The following is a 27,149-nucleotide window of genomic DNA, read 5'->3' as shown; positions in this document are numbered from 1 at the left end:
CCCCCTTTTTCTCCCCAATTGTATCCAGCCAATTAATTATCCCACTCTTCCGAGCCATCGCGGTCGCTGCTCCACCCCCTCTGCTGATCCGGGGAGGGCTGCAGACTACCACATGCCTCCTCCGATACATGTGAAGTCGCCAGCCGGTTCTTTTTACCTGACAGTGAGGAGTTTCGCCAGGGGGACGTAGCATGTGAGAGGATCACGTTATTCTCACCAGTCCCCTCCCCCACAGGCACCCCCTGACTGGCTGACCAGAGGAGACGCTAGTGCAGTGACCAGGACACATACCCACATCCAGCTTCCCACCCGCAGACATGGCCAATTGTGTCTGTAGGGACGCTCAACCAAGCCGGAGGTAACAAGGGGATTTGAACTGGAGATCCCCATGTTGATAGGCAACGGAATACACCACTACGCTACCTGGACGAATGAATGGAACTTTTAAATGAGTTTTAATCCACTGTTTGACACACCACCAGGAGCCCTTACTCCTTACGACCTCTCACACCACGCATGCTCTCTCACCGGGTCATAATGAATGAATTCTAACGTCAAACAGGAACTCTGCCAGTGACTCAACACTAAAATGAATAAATGTCTTTCAACCTTTGCAAATCATCAGTGTCTGGTGTTTTGATGCTCGATATTTGTCTTCTTTAACTGACTTTAGATTATTTGCTAGAGGCCTGTAGTGCTTATTCTAAAGCTCCATGTTGCAGAATTAAGATTCATGTGCTCAAAAACACACATACAAGGACAAACACACATGCACACACACATACACACAAACTTTCTCTCTCCCCCTCCCAAGCTGACAACACCACATCACAACTTCACAGTCACTCAGACAAATGAGGGAGAAACAGAAAGTGAGAGTTTGATAGCAAATTGCACATTTTTTTAATTCTACATAAAAACTGGATAAAACGTGGAATTGATAAGCCCAACATGTTTCAATCAAGTCAGTTCTTGAAATACGGACAACTCAGTGGAGCCATGTGTTGGGTTCTAACCTTAGTGAGACCATTCATCATTCACCTTCACCAGATTCTCCTGGCCAGCCCACCGCCGTCACCTACCTTGGAGACATTCTGTTGCAGACGGTACAGGGAGTTGACCACAGCCACGTTCCTCCTCTGGCCCTCAGTCAATGGACCAATCACCTGGCTGGCATCACCTTGAGTGCACAGCTAGAGACAGAAAGACGGGTAAGATGGGTAGAGAGTTAACCAAATACCATAGACAAAGAGAAACTGCATCTGAATATCTCTGAACAGCTCTGCCGTGGAGAGAGAGATATTTACAGACAGACAGGCAGGCAGGCAGGCAGGCAGGCAGACAGACAGACAGACAGACAGACAGACAGACAGACAGACAGACAGACAGACAGACAGACAGACAGAAGGGATGGGTCAGAATAGTCCCCTAAACAACAAGACGCCAACAGGGAACAGTCAACTACTGTGTCAACTTTTTTTTCCCAAATATATTCCAGATGAGATCTGACAATTTTTTGTTAATCCCTTAGATTAAACTAATCTAATAGATGCGCCAAAATGAGTTCTACATCAGTTTGGCAACATCACCATTTTTGAGAGGGAAACGCTTGTTGTTAGTAAGCGGCATGATACTTGCTGTGACGCATTATGGTGCACATACATTTATACTGCAAATAAAACATGGATTAAAGAAATGCTAATTTTTATACATGCATCATTTTATTGTGAATGTGTGTAGTCCTTGATATCAAGCATAAGTGGTAACGCTTTACATTACAATCCTTTAAAAAGTGTAATTACTTAATAGGTAATAAGGCCCTTATATGATGCTTATTAACATTATGTGTTAATGAGGCTATATAAGTGTTAATAGCATCAACAACACATTTATTGTTAGATTATAAAACAATTATAAGCACTTATAAGACACTTGTTAACAGTTTATAGACTGCTTAAGAACGTTAATGCAGCCTTATGAGTTTCTGATAATTGTTTATAATAGCATTACAAACACATTTATTAAATCTAACCAACTTACCTTAAATTACACATCAGTCTGAGTTTTATTTCAGCAGCATCATTGCATATTAAAGTGGAAAATAAGATTATTTTTGAAGTAAAGTGCTACATTTAGCTGTTCTTGCTCATCAAGCTAGTGCCATAAGAAAACAATAAATAAAATAAAATGTTAGGCCAAAATGAATACAGCCCCTACAAACAGCACACAGGCCAAATGTGAGCCTTTAAATTAACATCCCTCACATATGAAATTAAACTTGAAAATGTCCTTTCCTGACTCCTGCTTCAGGAATCAAATCGACTAAAGAATCAATGTCCTTAATTGAATCAATTTTTTCCCCCAGCGTGCTCATGTCCTAGCCGGCTCTAAAGGGAGAAGCACGCAAATGACGCACGCGGTCTTAAAGGGATATACATGCAAATCTTGCATCCGGTCTTAATGGGCTAACTGTTAATAAGTGCATAGATAACCGCTAATAAATGAATAATAAAGTTTTTTTTAACCTTAATAAAGCAACAAAAAACTTAGTAAAGGTTTAACAATGATAAAATAGGTACATTAGTAAGACTCAATAAATGTGTTTGTTAATTAATGAGTCTATTAAAAAAATTAATTAAAAAAATTTAAGTTTCCTTTATTAATCCCCTTGCGGAAATTAATATACCGCAAATTTACCCATCCTAGTTGTGATCTGTGTAGCTAGGAGCAGTGGGCTGCCTCCTTCATGCAGCACCCGGGGACCAACTCCAGTTCTTTTCCCATTGCCTTGGTCAGGGGCACAGACAGGAGTATTAACCCTAACATGCATGTTTCTTTTGATGGTGGGGGAAACCGGAGCACCTGGAGAAAACCCATCGCAGACATGGGGAGAACATGCAAACTCCACACAGCGAACAACCTGGGATGACTCCCAAGGTTTGACAACGCCGGGGTTCGAACCCTAACCACTGGACCACTGTGCCGCTATTGGACGGCACGGTGGCCCATTGGTTAGCGCTAGTGGTTATAAACAACTCTAAGAAACTCTTATGGCTCTTAACGTTCTTAAGCAGTCTATAAGTTGTTAATAAGTTTCTTATAAATGTCTTGTAATCTAATAAGCATCTTATAAGGACTTGTAAAAGCCTTATTACCTATTTACAAACGCTTATTAAAGGACTGTAATATAAAGCGTTACCTCATAAGTAATCACTGAAGCAAGCGGGTCTGGGAAAAGCACAGCCTAATTAATGGGGGCTTCCTTGAGACTGACTAGTTGGCTATTTGCTCAGACGTGCTCCCAGCTAGTCGACTGGGTGGTTGACTAGCCGATTAATGCTCTGATAGGTCAAAACACACATTTTACCTACCAGCTGTTCAGACTTGACACAGAAGAGTTGGACGGTCTTGGCAGCATTCTTTGCCACGGCTAGGGTAAGGTTGGGGTCTACTGATGCCACATTCAGCTCACTGCAAGTAAAGACGAAATACACAGCCTTATTTTATCTGACCATCCCTTCATTCACATTTTTCGGCAAAAACTTGCAATGCTAAAACCAGACTACTGTATTAAATTTTTCAAAACAATAGCTCAGTTTCAGCATCACATCTTGAAATGATGATTCTCGCTTTCTAGCAGCATGTACCACAGAAATGATATACACTAGCCTGTGAATGTTTATAGTCTAATCTGTTTTAAATGAAAAATCCATCTTATGTATCTAAGTATAAGTACTATATGGGGTTTTATAATGCTCAGTTTTGAACTGAGTTTTGAGTTATGCTTAGCCAAATCAATCTGGATGGCCAAAGACATCTGTGCTGATAACTCCTCTAAAACACGGCTAGCTCCATCTTATTGGTTGCTATGCCAACCCTTGCAATAATCTTAAAACTAGAACATATCCATGTGTGTTTACACAGCTTTACAGAAAGATTCTCATACAGCATGCATGCTTCGGTAAGCGCTGCACAGAATACATACAACTCTTGAGTATGCCGTTTATTGTGATGGTAAGTGCTTCAGGGGGGGACTGTGATCTGCAGCAACCAAATTCGCAGAAAAGATTGTCTTCTAGGCTGTGATTATTGGTTTTTCCAGACATTTCTCCAGCAACTGTTGACTGTTCTGTACAGGTGAGTTGGCAAGCTCTGAATATGCCAAATGGGTTTGAACAAATGGGTTTTTTAAAAACACCCAAGCCTCTAATCTGCACTTAAGAAAACAGTAGTCTTTGAAAATAGCAAGTTGTTTAAATGTGGATGCCATAATGTCATTATGAAATAATGCAATTCCTATTTACAAAAAAAAAACAAAAAAACAAAAAGAATAAACGACTCTGGGCCCCAGTGTTCAGCTGAATTTCTGTTTACACAAAAGTATAATTTAAACCCTCCAAGTCATGGAGGGATGTAAGAATTACACAGTCAGGGTTTAAGAGCTTTTTCAATGAGGACAGTTGCATCAGAGTTGTAAGATGTAGACCTTTTTAAGATCAACATCGTCACCAAATCACCTAACGTGCATGAATACACATACATGTTTGGACTGGGCCGGAGTAGGGCTGGGATCTTCCCATGAGGTGACAGTGCTAACATTTTAACTCCTTTTTGTCTCTTCTCGTCCCCCTTGACATACGCACACCCCCTTCAAGGTTGTGATGTGAAGCAGAGATAGGGAGGGGAGGCAGTTGAAAGGACGTAGGGAGTGCTTTTTCTAACGGATGTTCGACATTCACCTGCTGATGGTCTTGATGATGCTGTCTAGCTCGTCGTTGGAGGGAGGGTTGCGGCCTCCCATGGGAAACACCAGGTTGATGGGGTCGAACAGGCGGGACAGGGACTTTGAGAGGTAGGCCGCCTCGTACGGCTGGAGAGAGTCCTTCAGGGCCTTCTCTGGACTGCGTACACACACGCATACACAAATAAATCACATTAACACAAAAGCATATACACACATACAATACCCATACTGACACACAAAAGCCTTCGCAAACACATGTATGACACAGAGGAAACAAAAAAGCATGTATGGAAACACACATGCACATGTGTACATACATACGCATGAAAATGCTTAAGGATCCACCATTAAACATGAACGCACACACATCAACTACGGACAGGGAAGCAGATACACACGGATGCCAATACATTAACAGGCATGCACACACACCCCTGTGATTATCATAAGTGCATGCATGCAGAGGCACAGAAAAACACTCACTCACACACACACACACACACACACAGAAGGCAGGAAAAAAAGAGAGGGACACAAACTCTGGAAAACATTTTTGTGCGTAAACATGCATGCAAGTAAAACGTGCCCATAAACAAAGCATCACTACAGTTCTGGTTTATTTCATATAAATAATGATGACATCTGTCTGGACATGCATGAATGGTGCTTCTATTTACATGCCTTAAGCAAAGCTGCTCCTGTGTCTTATCCTATCCATATTAAATGAGAGTATTGCTACAAGTGTGTGTGCGCGTTGGTATTTTGTACGCACATGTGCATGCCAACAACATTATCTCATGATTATTCATCATCACTTAGCGAGTATAGGGACGGACTTCAGAGCCGCGAATAACTCTGAGCCATGAGTCTTGGATGCAAGATATCAACGGATACTCAGTGTGTGTGTGTGTGTGTGTGTGTGTGTGTGTGTGTGTGTGTGTGTGTGTGCCTGTATTAGTTTTCCTTTTGACAGTTAAGAGTCCCACTTTTTTTCTCTGTTTCACTCAGCTTTCTGTTCTCATTGCCTCACCCTTCATCCTGTGTGACCGCCCCTGTCAGCCTGTTCTTCCTCCAATCCTCCTCGCCTCCCTTCAGTCTACCTGGCTTACCTACTCCCATATTTGGGTGATTCTTCAATTTGGGGCACTTTTGGCTTTTGAAATGTTGAATAAATAAATTTCTTTAAAATCTATTTTTTTCTTTTTCAAAAGCTCTGAAAGTGGTCTTGAACAAATATCTTAGCATCGCTTTGATCGTCCTACAAAACAAGTTTGATATTATGATGCTTTTTTCAAAGTTGTAATGAGTATACATGAATAAAGTGAAATTTCTTATTTCTGAACTGAAATACTCAATTAGTAACTTGTTTGGTAATGACGCCTAATAAACATGCTCTCAGATCAGGACATATAAATCTTCAAATTACATTTGTGGACATGAAAAAGTCATGCTTCTGCCGTGACTGCTCATGCGCCTCTGGCACTTCTCATTTCCATGGCAACCACATTGTTGTTGTTTGAAAAAACTTTATTGCTCTCTAAAATGCTCGGTGTGATGGTAATGAAAGATGTATGAGGGACAGCGATATTTAACTATAAGACATGTGCAAATTGCACACATAAACCATATGAATTTGAAATATGTACACTACCGTTCAAAAGTTTGGGATCACCCAAACAATTTCGTGTTTTCCATGAAAAGTCACACTTATTCACCACCATATGTTGTGAAATGAATAGAAAATAGAGTCAAGACATTGACAAGGTTAGAAATAATGATTTGTATTTGAAATAAGATTTTTTTTACATCAAACTTTGCTTTCGTCAAAGAATCCTCCATTTGCAGCAATTACAGCATTGCAGACCTTTGGCATTCTAGCTGTTAATTTGTTGAGGTAATCTGGCTCTAACAGGTACTATTTAATGAAGATGCCAGTTGGGGACCTGTGAGGCGTCTGTTTCTCAAACTAGAGACTCTAATGTACTTATCTTCTTGCTCAGTTGTGCAACGCGGCCTCCCACTTCTTTTTCTACTCTGGTTAGAGCCTGTTTGTGCTGTCCTCTGAAGGGAGTAGTACACACCGGTGTAGGAAATCTTCAATTTCTTAGCAATTTCTCGCATGGAATAGCCTTCATTTCTAAGAACAAGAATAGACTGTCGAGTTTCAGATGAAAGTTCTCTTTTTCTGGCCATTTTGAGCGTTTAATTGACCCCACAAATGTGATGCTCCAGAAACTCAATCTGCTCAAAGAAGTGCCCATCCAACCAATCCAACTTGTGGGAGCTGCTTCTGGAAGCGTGGGGTGCAATTTCTCCAGATTACCTCAACAAATTAACAGCTAGAATGCCAAAGGTCTGCAATGCTGTAATTGCTGCAAATGGAGGATTCTTTGACGAAAGCAAAGTTTGATGTAAAAAAAATCTTATTTCAAATACAAATCATTATTTCTAACCTTGTCAATGTCTTGACTCTATTTTCTATTCATTTCACAACATATGGTGGTGAATAAGTGTGACTTTTCATGGAAAACACAAAATTGTTTGGGTGATCCCAAACTTTTGAACGGTAGTGTATTTTTAAATTATTATGAGAAAATGCAACGTAAAGCTTTAATGAATTTAACCGTTTTTATTACTTTATTATAGAGGGGAAGTTATAAAGTCTGGGTTGGAGACAAGCCCGGAAAAGTGAAATTCTGACACATTTGAATTTTCAACATACTGAAAAAGTATTAAAATATCATCATTGAGACACAAATATTTTTTTCATAGCTAACACAACCTAAATTTTTTTTTTCTTGAAAATCTACCCTAGGGACAGAAAAACTCGCTTAATTGAAGAATCACCCATTTATTAACACACCTCTCCTTCCCCTCCCTCTATCAGCCCTCCCAACTCCCTGTGATTCCCACCGAGATACGCTAGAGCTAAAGACTAACCCCCATCCCAACCCCCAGCAGCTCCAAAGTGTGAATAACTGGAACAGTGCAGAGAAAGAATCAGCCCACTCAGCTTCCCATGAACAAATGAAGGTTATAAAAAGCTGCTTTTCTGCTCTGTGATTATTAACTGGGGAGGCGAAACTTGCACCACTGAGTTAGTAAAAATCAATTACGCGGCCCCGCATCTGTGTAAGCGTACGACTGGCTGCACGTGCTCACTTGTAGTCCTGTTTGGAATGCGTGAAGAGGTCCTGGCTTTCTGTCTCTGCAGTGGAGACATCAAGATGGGAGTCCATCCCACCGCCGCCAACTAGCGTCCCCTGCAGGCTGGCGCTGTACTGCTGCAGGCGGCGCCACAGGTCATTGTAAAGACGCAACAGCTTCGGATACTCCCCTTCAATCGCTTGCTTCAGGAAGGAGGAGGCTGCGGGGAGAGAGCATTTCATTCCTACCAACAGCTTTGGGTGGGTAGAAAGAGTGGCAGATGAAAAGGGAAAACATTACAAGTGGCGTTTTGACAAAAGAGGCGAGGGGATCGAGAGTGAAGAGAAAAGTATCTGTGAGAAAATGAGAGCTTTAGAGGAGGACACAAGCTTAGGATTAGACAATAGTTAAGGCACAGCAGATGCCAAAAGCTTTACCGCCACATGGCAAATGTCAATCTTCTAATTAAAACTGCTGACTGCCGACTGGTCAATTCTTCCGCCACACAACTGTTCATCTTTTTTCTTTGTCCCCCCCCCCTTTTTCTCCCAATTGCACTTGGCCAATTACCTCAACTCTTCCGAGCTGTCCTGGTTGCTGCTCCACCCCCCCTGCCGACCCGGGGAGGGCTGCAGACTACCACATGCCTCCTCCGATACATGTGGTGTTGCCAGCCACTTCTTTCCACCTGACAGTGAGGCGTTTCGCCAGGGGAATGTAGCACGTGGGAGGATCACGCTATTCCCCCCCAGTCCCCCCCACCCCTGAACAGGCGCCCCGACCAACCAGAGGAGGCGCTAGTGCAACGACCGGGACACATACCCACATCTGGCTTCCCACCCGCAGACACGACCAATTGTGTCTGCAGGGACGCCCGACTAAGGTGGAGGTAACACGGGAATTTGAACTGGCGATCCCCATGTTGGTAGGCAACGGAATAGACCGCTACACCACCCGGACGCTTTGTTTTGTTTTTTAGGAATATAAACCTCTGCTGAGCTATTGAGGGAGCAGCTACCAAAGATGGAGCAAAGAACCAACGTTTCTGGCAGTTCTTTGCACCCAAGTCCTTCTCTTGTATACACAGTAATGAAACCGCTCTCCTTATGGTTCATAAATATTAGTATCATGCCCAATCAGTAGTGCTTGGACTGAGAATAACCTTTTCACACAACTGATCCCCAACCACCTCCGATCTTTTGTAAAATGAGAGAGCGAGAGAGAGAGTGTATACAGTCAGGGAGCGAAAGACAGAACGCAAAAGAGAGAGCATGCGCCACACTGAAAATGTATATGAACTCAATATAAACACCGCAAATACATATCCATCATGTATAGTTTGCCTACATTTACTTGACACATGCACACATGCACCCACATTGTGGCCGCCTTATAGAAAGAAGGAGAGGATGGAAAAAGAAAAAGAAAACCTACTCATTGTTCGGTACAGTGTGAAATACGGAGCCAAGTCCGCCTCTTTCTTTTCCTATTGTATAATTGGTCCTAAAACTCCTCCATATAATGTGTGTGTACGTCAGACTGGGACAAAGGGAAACAATAAGTAGGAGAATCACAATGTAAATGGAATTCATGAGCATTGTTTCACCTTTGTGAAAAAAAAAAACAACTAACTCTTGGCCACCATCTGCGGCTTTTTCCACCTGCCAGCCTCAGCCCCTGTGCATGTGCACGTGTGTGCACGTGTGTGGAGGAGGAGGGCGGATAAGGGGAGTGCTTGCTCTAATTCCCAGTTCCTTAGCGTTGAAACTCGGGAGCATGAGGGAATCAAACCTGAGATCTCTCAGACCAAGTCTCTCACTAAGTCAACTAACAAAGTGAATCTGTGCAAAAGTTTGGTAATTCAACTGGAATCAGCTTGTATCCGAAGCATCAGTCTTCAGTCTACCCCACACCACCATCACTGTCCTCTACATCTACACCCCTTTATATCCTTTTATACATGGACACCTCCATCAGTCCTCTACACCTACACCTCTTTCTATCCTTTATACATGGACACTACCACCAATGTCCTGTACATCTACACCCCTTTATATACTTTATGTATGGACACCATCACTTTTCTCTACATCTACACCCCTTTATATCCTTTATACATGGACACCACCATCACTGTCCTCTACATCTACACCCCTTTATATCCTTTATACATGGACACCACCACCACTGTCCTGCACATCTACACCCCTTTATATCCTTTATACATGGACACCACCATCATTGTCCTCTACACCCCTTTCTATTCTTTTATACATGTGAGTAGAAAGAGTCGGGCTAAAAATGAGTGTATCCACGTATGATAACACAGGAGAGGAGAGGTGGAGAAAGTACAGATTTCAAGTTGGCAGCCTTACCTGCTGTAGCTTTGTGAAATTCTACAGACAGCGTGTTGGTGACATCACTCCAAAACGTGTAAAGGATATCGGGCTGACCATCCTGTAGTCAGGTACATGGGGACAAGCACAGACAGACAGACACAACCGATTGGTCACTTACGAAAGAATGACTGCATTTATATATTTCTTTTCTAGTCTCACAATGCGAGGCTTTAAAGTGAAATGACTGCATCACACCACGGTGTTGACAGGTCTACAGGCTCGGCTACAACTAAAGCTGGAGGAATTTCTTTGCCCCTCTACTGCGAACACAACGCAGATTTTATTCAGGGATTTACCATTTCATCATATTATTTCTCATTTATTACGACAGCGAGACGACAGATAGGGAGACACAGACAGGAAAGATCTGGTGGGAATTGATCCACAGCTAACAGGGATGCGTCTGCCACAGTGATATGCAGGAAATCCTCTGAACTGTTCACACGCTTTTTCTTTTCTTCATGCGTCTTGGTATTTTTTTTTTCATTTTACATTCTACATTACCTTACTTTGTCAAATCATTATATTATTAGTAGTTTAGCATTAATTGTTATCCATGCATGTTCTTGGGTTTTTCTTTTCTTTTTGGGCCTCACTACATGCAATGTATAGATTTTACAGCATCTTTATTAGGGATTTTATTTTTTTGTATCGCCTACACTTTTTGTTCTTTGCACTGTCTGGTCTTGCTGCTGCACTGAGTGGCTTTCGGTTTTACTTGCCAAGTAAGGTTTGTAAGTTTTTACACACCAGGAATTTGAATTGATGTTTCCGACTGTGACATTTGCACATCACACACAATTTAAAGCAAGTAAAAGAATCATGTTTGCGAGTTTTGTTTCAAGACATTAGAATTTGTATACAGACAGACAAGAGATTTTTTTCCTTTCTGCTACATTGGTTGTGTAGAGGTGTCTCTAGGTGTGAATGTGTGTGTGTGTCGGCCCTGTGATGGTCTGGCGGCATGTTCAGGGTGTCTCCCCACCTGCCGCCCAATGACTGCTGGGATAGGCTCCAGCATCCCGGCGACCCTGAGAGCAGGATAAGTGGTTTGGATAATGGATGGTTGTGCAGATTAATCTTTCTCGAATCTTTGTCAAACTCAGTTAGCATTTTGTCACACAAAACTAGCTAGTTGCCAGAACATTGTGGCACGCCTCGCAGCAAGAAGGTCCTGGGTTCAACCTTGGGGGTTGTCCTCTGTGTGGCGTTTGCGTGTTCTCCCCGTGTCTGCGGTGGGTTTTCTCCGGGTGCTCCGGTTTCCCCCACCATCAAAAAAAGACATGCATGTTAGGGTTAATACTCCTGTCTGTGCCCTTGACCGAGGCATGGCAAGACGAACTGGAGTTGGTCCCCGGGCGCCGCACGGCGGCTGCCCACTGCTCCTAGCTACACAGCTAGGACGGGTTAAATGCAGAGAGTAATTTCCCCATGGGGATCAATAAAGTATCTCAAAATCAAAAAATCTCTTATAGCAAGTGAAGCACCAACTTGGAAAGCATAGAGTAAAATTGGACTTCAACAACAGCTATGTTTGAGATGCTAAGACACAGGGGCAGGGACAGACACTCACCTATACACACACAGACATACACACATACTCAAACAAAGGGAAGTTATTGAATTATCTAATGGGTCTGGCCGTGTGTGTCTGTGTATTCTCCCCTAATCTTCAATCATAAAATCCGTTTCCTAACTTACTCCCACCTCCCAATACTCCCTCTAGTCTCTCTCACTAAGGATGTGCACGTACATAACACACTGCAGTAGTCTTGGCCCCAATTATCGACCTGTGGGACACCGTTTCAACCCCCTCCCCTCCCCCCACCACGCGCACATGTGAAATGCGAAGCCATCAATAACGGGCGTGCAGAACAACAGGGTCACAAGGGTGGCATGGCTGAGAGCCTGTGGAGCTGCAGATCTGAGGAGTCATGCATTTAGACATGTCACTAGGTCTCCGACTCACACTTCTATCTCCGGGTAATTGGTGAGAGCTTTGTTTCCATAGTAACACTGGTTTCTGCAGCTAGCTTTGTATGAAGGAAGAGTCACTGATTGTGATGATGATGGCTAAGATTGCTACCACTTATTGTTGTTATAATAATAATAAAAATCAAATTTACATGACATTTGCATTACTTAAAAATCATTAGAACACCTAATCATTCACACACTTCAGTGCACAGATACATGCACACACAAACCATCACTTAAGCACACACACAAAACAAATACAATTTCACACAGAACACAAACATCTCCCTGTCCGTGCCGTCCCACCTTGATGATCTCATCAATGAAACAGACGTGAGTGACAGGGTCTCTCTTCTTCGTCAGGACCTTCTGGAGATGCTGCACCTATAAAACACAGAGTAGAGTAAAACAGCAGTCCGACTTCACCCCACGCTGATCCTGCTGACTACCCTGGATTTTGAAATATGCAACACAATCAACCAAAGCCTCTTTCGTTGTCAAACACCTCGCCATGTACCTGTCTACATGCGGCACATATCTGGTCCATCAACTTCTCAAGGTTGGTCCAAAGGGCAGCACGGAACGCAGCAGTGTTCCCCGGGGTGGGCAGCACCGCCCTGCCTGGGGCACCTGTGGAGAAGCAGTGGGCAAAATAACACCCCTGGGGCCACTACTAATCTACTGTATCTTTAATGCAGGTTTGGGTTGGGTGAGTAAGATCAATCATAGTCCATAAATGTCCTCTCTCTCTATCTCTATATCTCCACCACTCTGTCTTTCTCTCCCTTCCTATCACCTCTCGCCCTCTGCCTGTCCATGTATCGCCCGACCTCTCTTTCGCTCTCCTTCTCTCCCCAATACTATCTCTCGACCTCTACCAGTCTGTCTCTCTACCTCTCTGTTTTTGCCTCTACTTCCCGCCCTCCGCATCTCCTCTGCCTGACATGGTTCAGCTAGCGCTTTAGACAGCAGGGCACCTTTACCCACATGCCATTGGATGCAACACCCTTTAAAACACACACACACACACACACACACACACACACACACACACACACACACACACACACACACACACACACACACACACACACACAACATAGATATGCTATGTAGACATTGCATCTTAGTTACATACCTCTGTGTATACTGTTACATTTCCATGTCAGCTGTTAAATAACAGATCTTAATTTGTGAGTTTAAATCTAAATTTATTTTTCTCCGGCCTGTCAACACTATGAATTTTTTTGTTTATTTTTAGTTTTTCATTTCTCATGCTGGGCTGTAAATAATATAATTCTATAATTTTATATTTTTTTTGTTAATTTTTATATATTTTTTATTTTTAATCTGTTATGTCATATTCTTTAGCTTTTATTGAAATTTAACCGGTGCCTAACATTTCACTGCCAGCAATGCCTGCCACGCTGTGCTTTTGTGCATTTGACAAATAAAAGAACTTGAACATTAAGTACTTTAGTTGAGGGGCGACATCGTGGCCAAGCGGTCAGCACTGTTGCTTCACAGCAAGGTCCTGGGTTCGAACCCTGGGGTTGTCCAACCTTGGGGGTCATCCCGGGTCGTCATCTGTGTGGAGTTTGCATGTTCTCTCCGTGTCTGCGTGGGTTTCCTCCCACAGCCCAGAGACATGTAGGTCAGATGACTCGGCCATACTAAATTGTCCCTAGGAGTGAATGTGTCTGCCCTGAGATGGACTGGTGACCTGTCCAGGGTGTTCCCCGCCTTCCGCCCAATGAATGTTGGGATAGGCCCCAGCGTCCGACGAACCTAATTAGGATAAGCGGCTTAGAAAATTGATGTCTAGTTCAGTGTGACTTAGTTCCATAGTTTCAAACACTGGAAACTCATAATCCATGTGGTCCTGCGTTCATGCTGAGACTTTAACGAGTGATCATGGCAGCAGACACGTCACTGTTCACACCACAGATTGTTGCCTTTTGTCTGCAGTCCCAGCGGAGGATAGAGGTGAGATATCTACATGAAGGGGGAGCTGTGCGACTTCGGCCCCTGTACACAGTTGCTACGCTGGGTAAACACACAAACAACAAACACAAACAAGCAAACAAAACATTCAGCAACGACTTCTGAGCAGCTCAAGCTGGAAAACCCATCTTCTAAATGACTTCTCAAAGCCTACTTTTGTTGTTAAAAATCCTATTTTTGGTTTTTTTTCCCCCCACTGCCCTGTCTGTAATTGATTTATTTTATTGTTCTAGTTTTATTGTTCCCTGTGATTGGGACTTTTATTGTTACAGCCAAATGTTTTATTGATTGATTTCACTTATTTGTTGGGCATACTGTAACTTTGTTTTGAAAACTGTTTTATAAATAAAGATGACGGTAATTACTACTACTGCTACTACAACTACTATTATCATTATCATTACTATCATCAACACCAATATAATTATAATTTCCTGTGCTAAAAGTGTCAATAGTTCCTCTCGGTTAAGGAGCCAAAGTTAGCTGTAATCCACTGAAGCTAAAAGTCGACCTTTTAACAGTGGCCTCGTCTCTATTTTATCCCCGGCGCATGTGGTTCACTCCAATTTCTACCCTAGTGTCAGTTCGTTATCTCTTGTGGTTCATAACATAATCCAGTTGTTATACACTTTTTACCCATAATGCTTCACTCTGCCACAAGTGCATACATTCTTAGCATGGGTGGCCCCAGTGGAAATCAAACCTCTTTTGCCTGGCAGTGACAGTGCCACACTCTACCAATTAAGATCTATTTATAGATGACACTTATGGTACATGGAAAACAGCATTGTAACTGCCCTACTTTTCCCACTTATCAATTTTCACTGAAGCCAAATGATGAACAGGGTCATATGATATACTGCCATGATGTCTGGAATCTAGAAATAATGGCTACTGGACCTCACAGTGTGTTTGTGTGTGTGCGCCTGAGTGTGAGGCCATGTGTGCATGCATGCATGCAGTACTGATGAATGAATGACACCCACACCTACATCCACACACACACCCACACACACACACACACACACACACACACACACACACACACACACACACACACACACACACACACACACACACACACACACAACACACACACAAAAAATCCACCCTACCTTTGGTGTTGGTGGGCTGTGTCAGGCCCCTGATGTCCAGGGCACTGGTTACATTGTCCTGTACGGTGGACCGGTAACTCCCTACAACAGCACTGATGGTTTCTCTCAGGTTGCCAAGGTTATAGAAGACCTGCAGGGCCGTACCAACCTGAGTGGGATTCTGAGGGGACAGGAGAGAGGGAGGAAGACAGAGTCAGACAGAGAGAGACAGGCACACAGAGGGAGAAAGATGAGGAAAGAGACAAGTTTAGAGACAGGAAAGAGAAAGAGAGAGTTTTGACTTTTAAAATAACTTTTATTTACATCACATTATGATAAAATGTTCCACTCCCATCATGTCAATAGCAATTGTTAAGCTAAAAAACAAAATCTTTGCATTATTACAGTGGCTGGCACCATCAAATTATTTACACACAAAAAAACCTCCCCTGTCACACAGACTCCCACATCCACACACACTCACACATACACACACGATCATAATAAATTAGAAATTAAGAACAAATGAACAATCTTCCCTAAGTGAACATAAAACCTATCTTAACCCTCACAGAGCCCTAACAGAGTCAAGATTACTGGTCAGGGTGTAGAAAGCGTGCTCTATCCTCAGACGAGCCGCCACCAAACCCTTCATACTCTGCACCACATCAGTCCAGCCCTGACCTAACATCTTATTCTCCCTGGTCTTCCAGGGCAATAGCTTAGCAGTTCCAAACCAAAAAATTAACTAGGACCAGAAGCAGTCTTTTCCTTGCCATGTATCTAGGCCCAAACACAAACAAGGGGAGAGAGAAATTCTCTCCCAAAGATTCCATCCATTCCTGCAGTACTCTGAATAAGCCCACTAATCAATGACAAGAGACCACTAAATGCTCTAATGTTTACCTTTGTGAATGGAAATGACATTCCTCCCCAGTGCTTGGTTCCAGGTGAGCTCTGTGTCTGTTCTTGGCTATTGCTCCATGTAGGTCAGCCAGCCGTTTCTCAACAGGAGGCTTATACAGGACCCTCAACTTGCCTTTAGGGGTACAGTATGAAGCAAAAACCTCAGTCCACCTTGACTTCAGCCAGAGAGCAAAGGTTGAGAACCTTCACACAGTTGTAATACCACTGCTTCTTCCTACAAGGATCATGTAATTTAACATTAAAATAGCAAAAAAAAAAAAAGGCTTTCTAGTGGGCGATACATTCAGCTCCATTAAAACTAAATGATGGTCTGTAAAAGCGACAGGGTGGATCTGACAATTAATAATTTGAGCAGTAAAAGAACTACATATGTAAAACCTGTCTAATCTAGCTGCAGTATTTCTGCCAGCTGATATTTTGACCCAAGTGTACTGTCTAACTGAAGGGTGTTTCATCCTCCACACATCAACCAAATCAGTTTTCTTTAAGACATAGGATAGGACAGAGGATGACTGAAGGTGCGGCTCCTCTCCAGTCCTACCCAATGTAAAGTCAGTGCAACAATTCCCTCCTGGATTAATGCCACTTAATTTATCTTTCAACATTTTAAAGAGCCCTTCACACTCACAGACTATGTTTGGTGCATAAACATTAATAAAACTAAACTTAAACTCCTCTATTTCAGCTGTCACCATAATGACTCTGCCCTTCACAACCTTTGTGCTGGTTAAGGCAGAAGAAAATAAAATGGCAACTCCTGCACAAAAATTTGTCCCATGGCTAAGGACATGCTGCCCTGCCCACCATAAGCCCCAGTCTATTTCATTTGTGCTGTCACTGTGTGTTTCTTGTAGAAAAACTACATCCAGTCTTTTCTGCTTGACTACTTCTGTTATTAAATCTCTTTTCTGTGCCTCTCTACCCCCATTCATATTTAATGAAGCCACCCTTAAACCCTGCATATGAGGAGAAGAAAGATAGACCAGTAAGAAGTCAGACAGAAAAAGACAGCAGAGATTAAACACCCAGTGTTGTATGATCATGGTACATTTAAACAGTTTCATTTTCTTGACCATTTTTGCCTTAGGCATTTTTAAATTTCTCCTTAGACCAGTGACATGTTTCTTGAGACGATATTTTTTTTCTCCCCAATTATATCTGGCAAATTACCCCACTCTTCTGAGCCATCCCAATCTCTGCTCCACCTCCTCCATCCGGAGAGGGCTGCAGACTATCATGTTTCTTCTGATACGTGGAGTCGCCAGCTGCTTCTTTTCACCTGACAGTGAGGAGTTTTGCCAGGGGGACGTAGCATGTGGGAGGATCACGCTATTCCCCCAGTCCCCCCCTCCGAATAGGCACCCCAACTGACTACAGGAGGTACTAGTGCAGCGACCAGGACACATACCCACACATCCGGCTTCCCAAACACAGACACGGCCAATTGTGTCTGTAGGGACACCCGACAAAGCCGGAGGCAACACGGGGATTCGAACCGCTGATCCCCATATTAGTAAGCAATGGAATAGACCGCCACGCCACCTGGATGCCCCACCCATGCCCCCCAATAACGTTTTTTGCTATCCAGTAAACTTTTTACAGTGTAGTAACTGACCGAATGAATTTGTCAACATCAGGAAAGTAATCTTTGACATTAGCTGATTTACCTAATGTGTCATCCAGAAAACTATTAACCTCCTCTACTGAACATAAGCTTACATTCTGAGAATTACTCTGCTACAGAAACACTATCAGATTCAGCTTAAGATTCCCACTCCATATCGGTCACATTGTCACGGCAACCAGCAAGCTTCATCACCTGCTCCTCTGCCTCACTGTCCACTTTAATCGGCAGCTTCTCTGCCTCCTGTACACCTCCCCATGTCGTCTATCTTCTGCACTGTCCTGACCACAGGTTAAGCCATCACCTCCCCTGATAAATTATCTGTAGACACAGAGCCGCACGAGCCACCAGCCTCACTCCGCACAGGTGGAGCAGTAGGGGTGGGGGAAAATAATAGATTCTTAGATACGTCGAGATTCTCTCATAAAAGATTATGTCTCGACGCAGAAAACTTAATAATCAGAAATTCAAAGTTCAATTCTTGACTGGGCGGTACGCTCCTTACAGCTGCCACTGAACCAACTGGATGGTGAATAACGGATGTAAAACATGTGCATCATGTTTACATTCTAAGCTAGACTATGTCTTCAGCCTTGGTGTGGATGGCTGAGCTCGAGCAACTGAAGTTGGATTCAATCCGACCGGCACCCTCTGGCTTAAAAGCCAGCACATGGAAGCATTTTGGCTTCTATGAAGTTGAAGGGAAAAGGGACCTGGACATGAGCCACACTGTATGCAAGTTGTGTCCAACTAAAATAAAATATTTTGGAGACACAACAAACATGAGAAACCATATTTCACGTTTCCACCCGGAGTTGGAGGACAAACAGCCAGTTGTAGTTACTTGCCAACCAGAGAACAACTGAACAAGTGATATCAAAGCTTCCGCTGAACTTGAAAAGGGCGACGTGAATCACAAAGTCGATCGCAACTTTTATTGTCAACGATTTGCATTCCTACTCAGTTATGGAGAACCAGGGCTTTTGCGCTATGCTGCACACTTTGGAGCCGAGGTGCAACATCCCATCTCGATGGTTTTTTCACTGACACAGCGATACCCACACTCTACAACGAAACCAAAGTCATGGAATCACTGAGGAAAGCGGGGAGGATAGCAATAACATGCGATGCATGAACATCCACTGCTACAGAATCTTATGTCACCGTAACTGTGCACTTTATTACCGATGACTGGCAGCTCGTGTCTCACGTGCAGGGGATACAGTTACTGCACAGCGGCCCACACTTACACCGGCGCATGTAGACCAACTCCTGTTCTTACACAAAAGCTTACACATTCCAGCATTCACCAGCTAAGCACATTTGCCATGTTGCACTTCCATGATTCCATTGTGGTCTATTATTTGTATTTTCTCCATTATTTATTGTTTTACCACATATTCCACAGAAACGTTAGTTTTGTATGAGTGCTGGCACAGAATTCTATGTTGTTTTTGTATGAAAGCCGTTTTTGATTTTAACATACAGCAAAATGTTTTATTTATTTATTTATTTTGTCTGAGGGATTCTGTGCTCATTGCCCATAACATGAGGATTTTGGTTGAAGTCTTAATTATTTATTTGTGAATGAGGGCAGCTTTTCATGTTATCAAGTGATTGAAGTCTTGCTGAAGCCCATGTTAATTTATAGCAAGAATGCTGCTATAGGCACACTTTTGTTTCTTTTCTTGTTGGTTCGTTGCAATGCTGGGAAACGTGACCTTTCATCTGACACATCTCTTCTATTACTGTATTAATAAAATATAATGGAAGTAGATTCACCTCCATCCATCCATCCATTATCTTAACAGCTAATCCTGCTCGCTCTCAGGGTCGTGGGGATGCTGGAGCCTATTCCAGCAGTCATTGGGCAGCAGGTGGAGAGACACCCTGGACAGGCCGCCAGGCCATCTGTTTATTTTAATTATGGATCATTACAAATATGCTATGTTTTCAAAGTAGCAAGTAGTCACACAGTGAGGAAAAATAAATCATGTGGAGAAATCAAAAATGTTGATGCATCAGGATGCATCAATAATCGTTTTATAATCACATCGTAGCCCTCTGAATCTGAATCGAATCGAATTGTGAGGTGCCTTGGGATTCCCACCCCTAGGGAGCAGCCTTGGGCAGTCCACCACCCGCTTCTCCCCTCCCTCATTGTCAGCCGCAGTGGCCTGTTGCTCACCATTGTCAGCCACAGCAGCCCACTGCTCACAACTGTCATCTGCAGCAGCCCGTTGCTCACTACTGTTAGCCACATCAGCCGCAGCGGCCCGTTGCTCGCCACTGTCAGCCACATCGACTGCAGTGGCCCGTTGCCTGCTGCGTGCTGACTATGTGGACAAGCAATCTGCTTGTGACCCACATCTCCACACTCACAACACTTCATAGTCCTGGAGCTAGCATATACCATATAGAAGCCCTCCTCATGCTTAACATGGAAAGAGACATTAAGTGTTTGAGTCAGAGAGTCAAAATATATAAACACAGAGACTGAACATGCTTCAATTTGGTGCCCTCACACGCCAGATTCACCGTCCAGAACCCACTCGCAAGCTTCCTGAAGCGACTCAGTTCTTGTGACAGCACTTTGCTGGAAAAGGAGGGACTCTGGACATGGTGATCCGGGTGGAAAGGCACCGCCAGCGGGGAAATGAGTGTAAACTCACCGTTTACGAGCAAGCTGTTTTCTATCAGCTGGTTGACAAATGCCTGGTCCTTCAAAAATGCAACCACCACTTTATTCATGCGTGAGGCAAACGAGATGTTTCCATGCCCTACCTGTTCTCCTACCGCCAACAGCACCTGTTCCACTGGGCCGCGGTGCTATCCTCACTCTGTGCCTCAAAGACAGGGATGGCGTCTCAAGGGACACCATGCCCGGCAAGAAGCACAGTTCACCATCCGCCAAAAACAACCACCAAACACACACCAAACTACAATAAGAACAACCACAACTACAAAACAATGGCACAATAAACACAGTAGGAAAAAAGAAGAAAAATCGAGAAAAAGTCACAGACTCTCCGCCAAACTCACAACGCTCTCCACACACAGCATGCATTGCAGAGACAGTGAGTGAGAGAGAGAGAGAGAGAGAGCGAAAGAGAGCGAGAGAGTAAAACTCTATTGTAAGGAACAATTATATTATTTGGCAAGCTAAAATCAGAAAATCAGGTTAATGGGTTGAGTAACTAATGGAGGCATGCATGCATGCATGCACGCACGTGCACACACACACACACACACATACACACACACACACATACACACATACCTGGTCTGTCAGTGTGAAGGTGAAAACCGTCGCTTGAAATACTTTTCACACTGGGTTAATGAGAGTGGTGAATTTGTGGAAGCGTATGGCTAAGAAAAGTAACACGGAGCTTAATAGCAACACAGATAAGCCTTGGATGTTGGACAGCAATGTATCAGAGGATGGAAGGACAGAGGAGGGAAAATGAGGAGAGGATGAGGAGGAGGAGAAAAGGTGAGATGGGAGAAGATGAAAGGAGAGAAGGGGAAGAATCGATGGGAGGAATATTTATATGGCATCGTTGCACTCTGTGTTGTCCATTTGCTGTGCTGACATTCACGGATAGAGAAAAGTTCAACACAGGTAATGACTGTCAGATGGACTTCATTTCAGAGAAGAGAAGAGAAGAGAAGAGCAGAAAGGAGAAGAGAAGAGAAGAGGGCAGCAGTGGAGAGGAGAAAAGGAGAGATTTGAAGCAAATCAGTTGAATGTTTGCATCTATACGTAGGTCAGCTGAGCTCCCACTCAACAGATGGGCTCTGGGTCTCTGCTGGCACACACGGAGCGCCGAGGTGAAACAAGCACCCACACAGCCAAGCCAGAACCTCCAACCGCTTATATAACATTCACAATACACTTCTCACCGGGCTGATATAAAAAGCACCTGTGTGTGTTTCTGGAGAGAGACCCATATGCTCTCACTTACATTCAGGCCATGAACGACGCTTTGAGCCAAAAGTTATTCTGGCAGCAGTAAGGGAGAGAAACACATCTACCAAGGCTCAACAAGCACGGAGAAGGGTGTTGCATGAGGTGTGTGAGAGGGAGGAAAGGAGAAAGAAAGCGAGAGAGAGAGAGCGAGAGAAAGTGTGAGAAAGAGAAAACGTGTGTGTGTGTGTGTGTGTGTGTGTGTGTGTGTGTGTGTGTGTGTGTGTGTGTGTGTGTGTGTGTGTGTGTGTGTGTGTGTGTGTAGGGGGCTCTAACTTAGATTGGAGGAGGGAAGGAACCATGTTGCCTAGAGGTAGTAACAAAAAAAAAGAAAGAAGAAGAAGATCATGCACCCACCTTCCGGTGGGTGGGTTGGACAAAATAAGACAACAAGACAACACGACCTATCAACTCTCTGGACTTGTTGTTTAACACACTCCATCGAATAACAGCGCCTTGCATTCTCCTGTTTACCATGTTTGGCTTTGTAAACACATGCGTGCGCTCACACATACACCAAAGGTCATTTCACAGCACCTACCAATCACACTAGCAGCTGTTAAAGAGGGTTGTGCTTTGTAGCGTTGTGAGCGTTGTGTTTTGCACTTAAGATTATGATCAAAACAAAAGTTCAATATTTCAAGTTGTTCACTCCGTGTACCCGAAATGCAATAGAACCAATTTCCCAGGAAGCTGGAAGTATTATTGGGATTAGCTAAGGTCTGCAGCTAGCCAATTTAAAAAGCGTCAAAATTCAGACAAAACTACAACTTTTCTTTTTGGCTCTAAGGAACTTCATAGACAAGTTAAGCTGTCTATTGGGTATTTGGCACAATGGCGGCACAAACTCAGATTTGCAGCGGCCTCACCCAGTTCCGGTGTGGGAAGATGGCGGCACGAACTTACGTTTGCTGCGGCCTCACCCAGCACCATCCATGCAGTGTCCTTGTCCACATCTAAGTTTGTGTATTCGTTTGATGGCTGTACAGCTGATGCTGGATCAGCTGGGAGAGCTTGGTCTGCCGCTTCCTGTGAGCCCAGGGACCACAGCCCTGCCCGGAGCTGCACCCGAAGAGGAAACACTGAGGATAGTCTGACAGGATGCGGAAGCGGGGCAAGCTAAGCTAACTGCTAGCCCATGCAGACCGGCAGTTCTGATAATACTGAGGGCGGTCTGGTGGCAGCCTTGCCTAGTGTTGACTGTGTTTTTGGTATCGTTGTGTGGAGTGCGGGGAGGTGTGTCGAGGGTGTCTGGCTGGGAGAGCTGGTGTTGGATCAGCTGGGGGAGCCTGGTCTGCTGCATACGGTGGGTCCAAGGATCACAGCCCTGCCCAGAGCTGCGCGCGAAGAGGAAACACCAAGGGCGGTCTGACAGGATGTGGAAGTGGGGCAAGCTAAGCTAACTGCTAGCCCATGCAGACCAGCAGTTCCAACAGTCATCCTGGCTGGCGTTCGTTCTCTTGGACAATTATTTTTTTGTTGCTTAGTTTGTATATATGTGTTTGGATTGGATATATGTGTTCTAGTTTGGATATATGTGTTCTTGCAGTTTTTGGATAGGTGCTTTTGTCTTTGTGTTGCACTGCTGTGGGAAACAATATGTGTTCCTGATTCCTGATTTACCAACATGCATTATGATGGCATCAAAAAATCTGGCTGTTATCTTTGACGCATGTTTTAACATGTGCTAAAAATCTGATTCAGGTGTGTTTCCAACTCAGCTTATGAATGGTGTTGGTCATTAGTTCTGTCTGTTCAACATTCTAGTTCATTTTCTGATTTGCACTCAATACTTATTCAATACTAAGACATGTATACAGACGTATCTTCTTTTTCTACTGTCTCAATCAATAATACAGATGTCTTCCTCTCCCTGCCAGACAAATAATACATACACACACACACACACACACACACACACCCAACCCTACTGAAAAATGAGGAAAGTTGTGAGAACACTGAGAACATAGCTAGAGAAACTGAGAGGTATTGAGGTACAGAGGAGAGTGGGAGGCAGAGAGAGAGAGAGAGAGAGAGAGAGAGAGAGAGAGAGAGAGAGAGAGAGAGAGAGAGAGAGAGAGAGAGAGAGAGAGAGAGAGTGAGAGAGAGAGCGAGAGAGAGAAAGAAAGAGAATATGAGGTGGCTTGAGAGATAGAGGGATCAAGTGAGGGGGAGAGGAAGTAGGATGGAGAACAGGAGATATAGGAGGGTTGTGGAGAGAGAGATAGCAATGTCTTCCACAATCATTATCTCATCATCTGTCCATTCTAGCAGGGGGAGGAGCAGAACACAACATGGCTACAGCTGAGAACACAGCACCAGAGATGCTGCTCTCTCTCTCTCTCATGGGCTCTGGCAGCATGTCATCATGGACACTGAACAGACAACCGCACGCACGCACGCACGCACGCACGCACGCACGCACGCACGCACGCACGCACGCACGCACGCACGCACGCACGCACGCACACACACACACACACACACACACACACACACACACACACACACACACACACACACACACACACACACTCTCTCTCTCTCTCTCTCTCTCTCTCTCTCTCTCTCTCTCTCTCTCTCTCTCTCTCTCTCTCTCTCTCTCTCTCTCTCTCTCTCTCTCTCTCTCTCTCTCTCTCTCTCTCTCTCTCTCTCTCTCTCTCTCTCTCTCAGCCGAGATATGCACACTCACAAGCATTTTTAAAAAAACTACACACTTATCCATGTGAATCGTGTGTGATACACTGTTGTCAAACACAACTTTGACACACCGCTTAAGAAACTGTGCAATACTGTGTGTGTGTGTGGAGAGTATGTACCTGGATCTCCATGCCCTGCTCCAGCAGCCTTTTGGCCTGGTTCTCCACCTCCAGCCGGGCTCGGCTGATAAGCAGCAAGTCGTTTTCGATCACCTCGATGCCGCTCAGGTCCACACCCTGGGACAGGTAGTCTTTCAGCAAGAAAGCACACACACATGTCCACACAGACACAGAAAGACACAGAAGAAGAAAAAAAACACAATTACCACAAAGTTAAAACTCATCCTCCATTTGACACAGTGCTTCTGTTTTTTTTCCCCTTGAGCTTCAAGAAAAACCACTCTAATCAATGTTTTATTCTTTATAGACATGTTCAGAAATTTATTTTTGCTATACGCTACTGAAAAGTTTTGATTTGCAAATTAAAAACCAGTTTTTGTCTCATACTTAAATGGTTGTGGGTCAAAATCAAAGTCATTTCCACACCAGTCCAAATGTTAAGTGAGAGATCCCAGCATGCACAGTGGTTATAAAGTCTACACAGCCCTGTTAAAATGGCAGGTTATTGTGACATAAAAAAAAATAAAACCCAAGATAAATCCTCCCAGGAAGTTGGATCAGTTGATCTAGACACAAAGTTTATGGGAGAAACGTTTCACCACCCATCTAACTGACTTTGTCAGTCTCAGCTGACTGCAGGTATCCCCACGATAAATCATCTCAGAACTTTTTCCACTTTTTTGAAATTGCAACCTAAAAAACCATACATAGTGGAAAAAACATTCAATAACATTATAGGGAGGAAAAAAATGGCAGGTTATTGTGATATAAAAAAAAATAAAACCCAAGATAAATCCTCCCAGGAAGTTGGATCAGTTGATCTAGACACAAAGTTTATGGGAGAAACGTTTCACCACCCATCTAACTGACTTTGTCAGTCTCAGCTGACTGCAGGTATCCCCACGATAAATCATCTCAGAACTTTTTCCACTTTTTTGAAATTGCAACCTAAAAAAACCATACATAGTGGAAAAAACATTCAATAACATTATAGGGAGGAAAAAAAGAAAAAGAAAACCTGGTTGCATAAGTATGCACACTCTAACAATTGGAGATGGGGCCGTGTTCAGAATTAACCAATCACATTCAAACTCATGTTAAATAGTAGTTAGTATCAGAATCAGAATACTTTATGCATCCCCGAGGGCTCATGCTCTAATAAGAAAAAGAAAAAAAAAACTAAAAACTAACAAGATACAAGATAACAAGAAAATAGAAACAAATAGAAACAAGAAAAAACAGAAACAAATAGGAATAAAAGATAAAATAAGAAATAGAAATAAGACCAAAATATATCAATAAGCATGGTGCAAATAACACCCTATCTATACTGCACTACTGCAGCACACAACAAGCAGCACAAACAAAACCCGACTGGGTAAAATAAGTCGAAGGGCCAGTCCAATGACCACTACCTCCGAGTGTCTGACGGTCTGAGGGAGGAGTTGTAAAGTCTGATGGCCACAGGCAGGAATGGCCTCCTGTGGCGCTCTGTGGTGCTTTTTGGCAGAATGAGTCTATTACTAAAAGTACTCCTGTGCCCAACCAGCACGTCATGGAGTGGGGGGGGGGGGGAGACATTGTCCATGATGGCACATAATTTTAACAGCATCCTCCTCTCAGAAACTGCCGCCAGAGAATCCAGTTCCACCGCCACAACGTCACCAGGCAGGATACACCTGCCATCAATTAAAGTGACTGTGATTAACCCCAAATCAAGTTTAGCTGTTCTGTAGGATTTTCCTGACATCTTCTTGGTTGCGTCCAACTGAAAAGCCATGGTCCAGAAAGAGCTTATAAAGCATTAATGGTATCTCATTGTTGAAAGGTATCGGTCAGGAGATGGGTAGATAAACCGTGGAACACAGTGAAGACAATCAACAATAAGTGGAGAAAATACGGCACAACAGTGACATTACCATGAACAGGACGTCTCTTCAAAATTGATGAGAAGACAAGGAGAAAACTGGTCAGGGAAATACTGGAACTCCATGTGACCACAATTTCCCGTATCCTTCATATGTCTGGGCTATGAGGTAGGGTGGCAAGACCTTGCCAGAAGGCTGAATTTTGCAAAAAGGCACATCCAGTCTCCCAAAACCACGTGTGTTATGGTCTGATGAGACCAAGGTTGAATGTTTTGGCCATAATTCCGAAAGGTATGATTGGCGCAAAAACAACACAGCAAGTCACCAAAAGAACAGCAGACCTACAGTGGAGCTGGCAGCATCAGGCTCTGGGGCTGCTTTTCTTTAGCCGGAACTGGGGCTTAAGTCAAGGTGGAGGGGATCATGAATAGCTCCAAATACCATTTGATTTTGGTGGAAAACCTTCAGGGGTCTGCTAGAGAGCTGAAGATGAAGAAGAATTTCACCTTTCAGCACAACAGTGACCCAAGGCACACATCCAAATCAATAAAGACCTGGCTTCACCAAAAGAAAATCAGC

General features: G+C 43.6%; 1 protein-coding gene across 1 annotated transcript in view; it reads right to left on the bottom strand.

The window, feature by feature from the left end:
• cog5 (component of oligomeric golgi complex 5) overlaps nucleotides 1–27,149 on the bottom strand; it is a 108,315-nt gene that overhangs the window by 25,506 nt on the left and 55,660 nt on the right. Inside the window, 9 exon segments of the mRNA XM_056275577.1 lie at nucleotides 1,083–1,193; nucleotides 3,372–3,471; nucleotides 4,740–4,901; nucleotides 7,907–8,111; nucleotides 10,267–10,348; nucleotides 12,574–12,651; nucleotides 12,785–12,897; nucleotides 15,387–15,546; nucleotides 24,703–24,833. Coding sequence (XP_056131552.1) covers nucleotides 1,083–1,193; nucleotides 3,372–3,471; nucleotides 4,740–4,901; nucleotides 7,907–8,111; nucleotides 10,267–10,348; nucleotides 12,574–12,651; nucleotides 12,785–12,897; nucleotides 15,387–15,546; nucleotides 24,703–24,833 — 1,142 coding nt within the window.

This window comes from Lampris incognitus, chromosome 3 (genome assembly GCF_029633865.1).
Source record: "Lampris incognitus isolate fLamInc1 chromosome 3, fLamInc1.hap2, whole genome shotgun sequence".
Lineage (NCBI taxonomy): Eukaryota > Metazoa > Chordata > Actinopteri > Lampriformes > Lampridae > Lampris > Lampris incognitus.
Note: the sequence above shows the minus strand (reverse complement) of the source record. Positions and strands in the feature narration are given on the sequence as shown.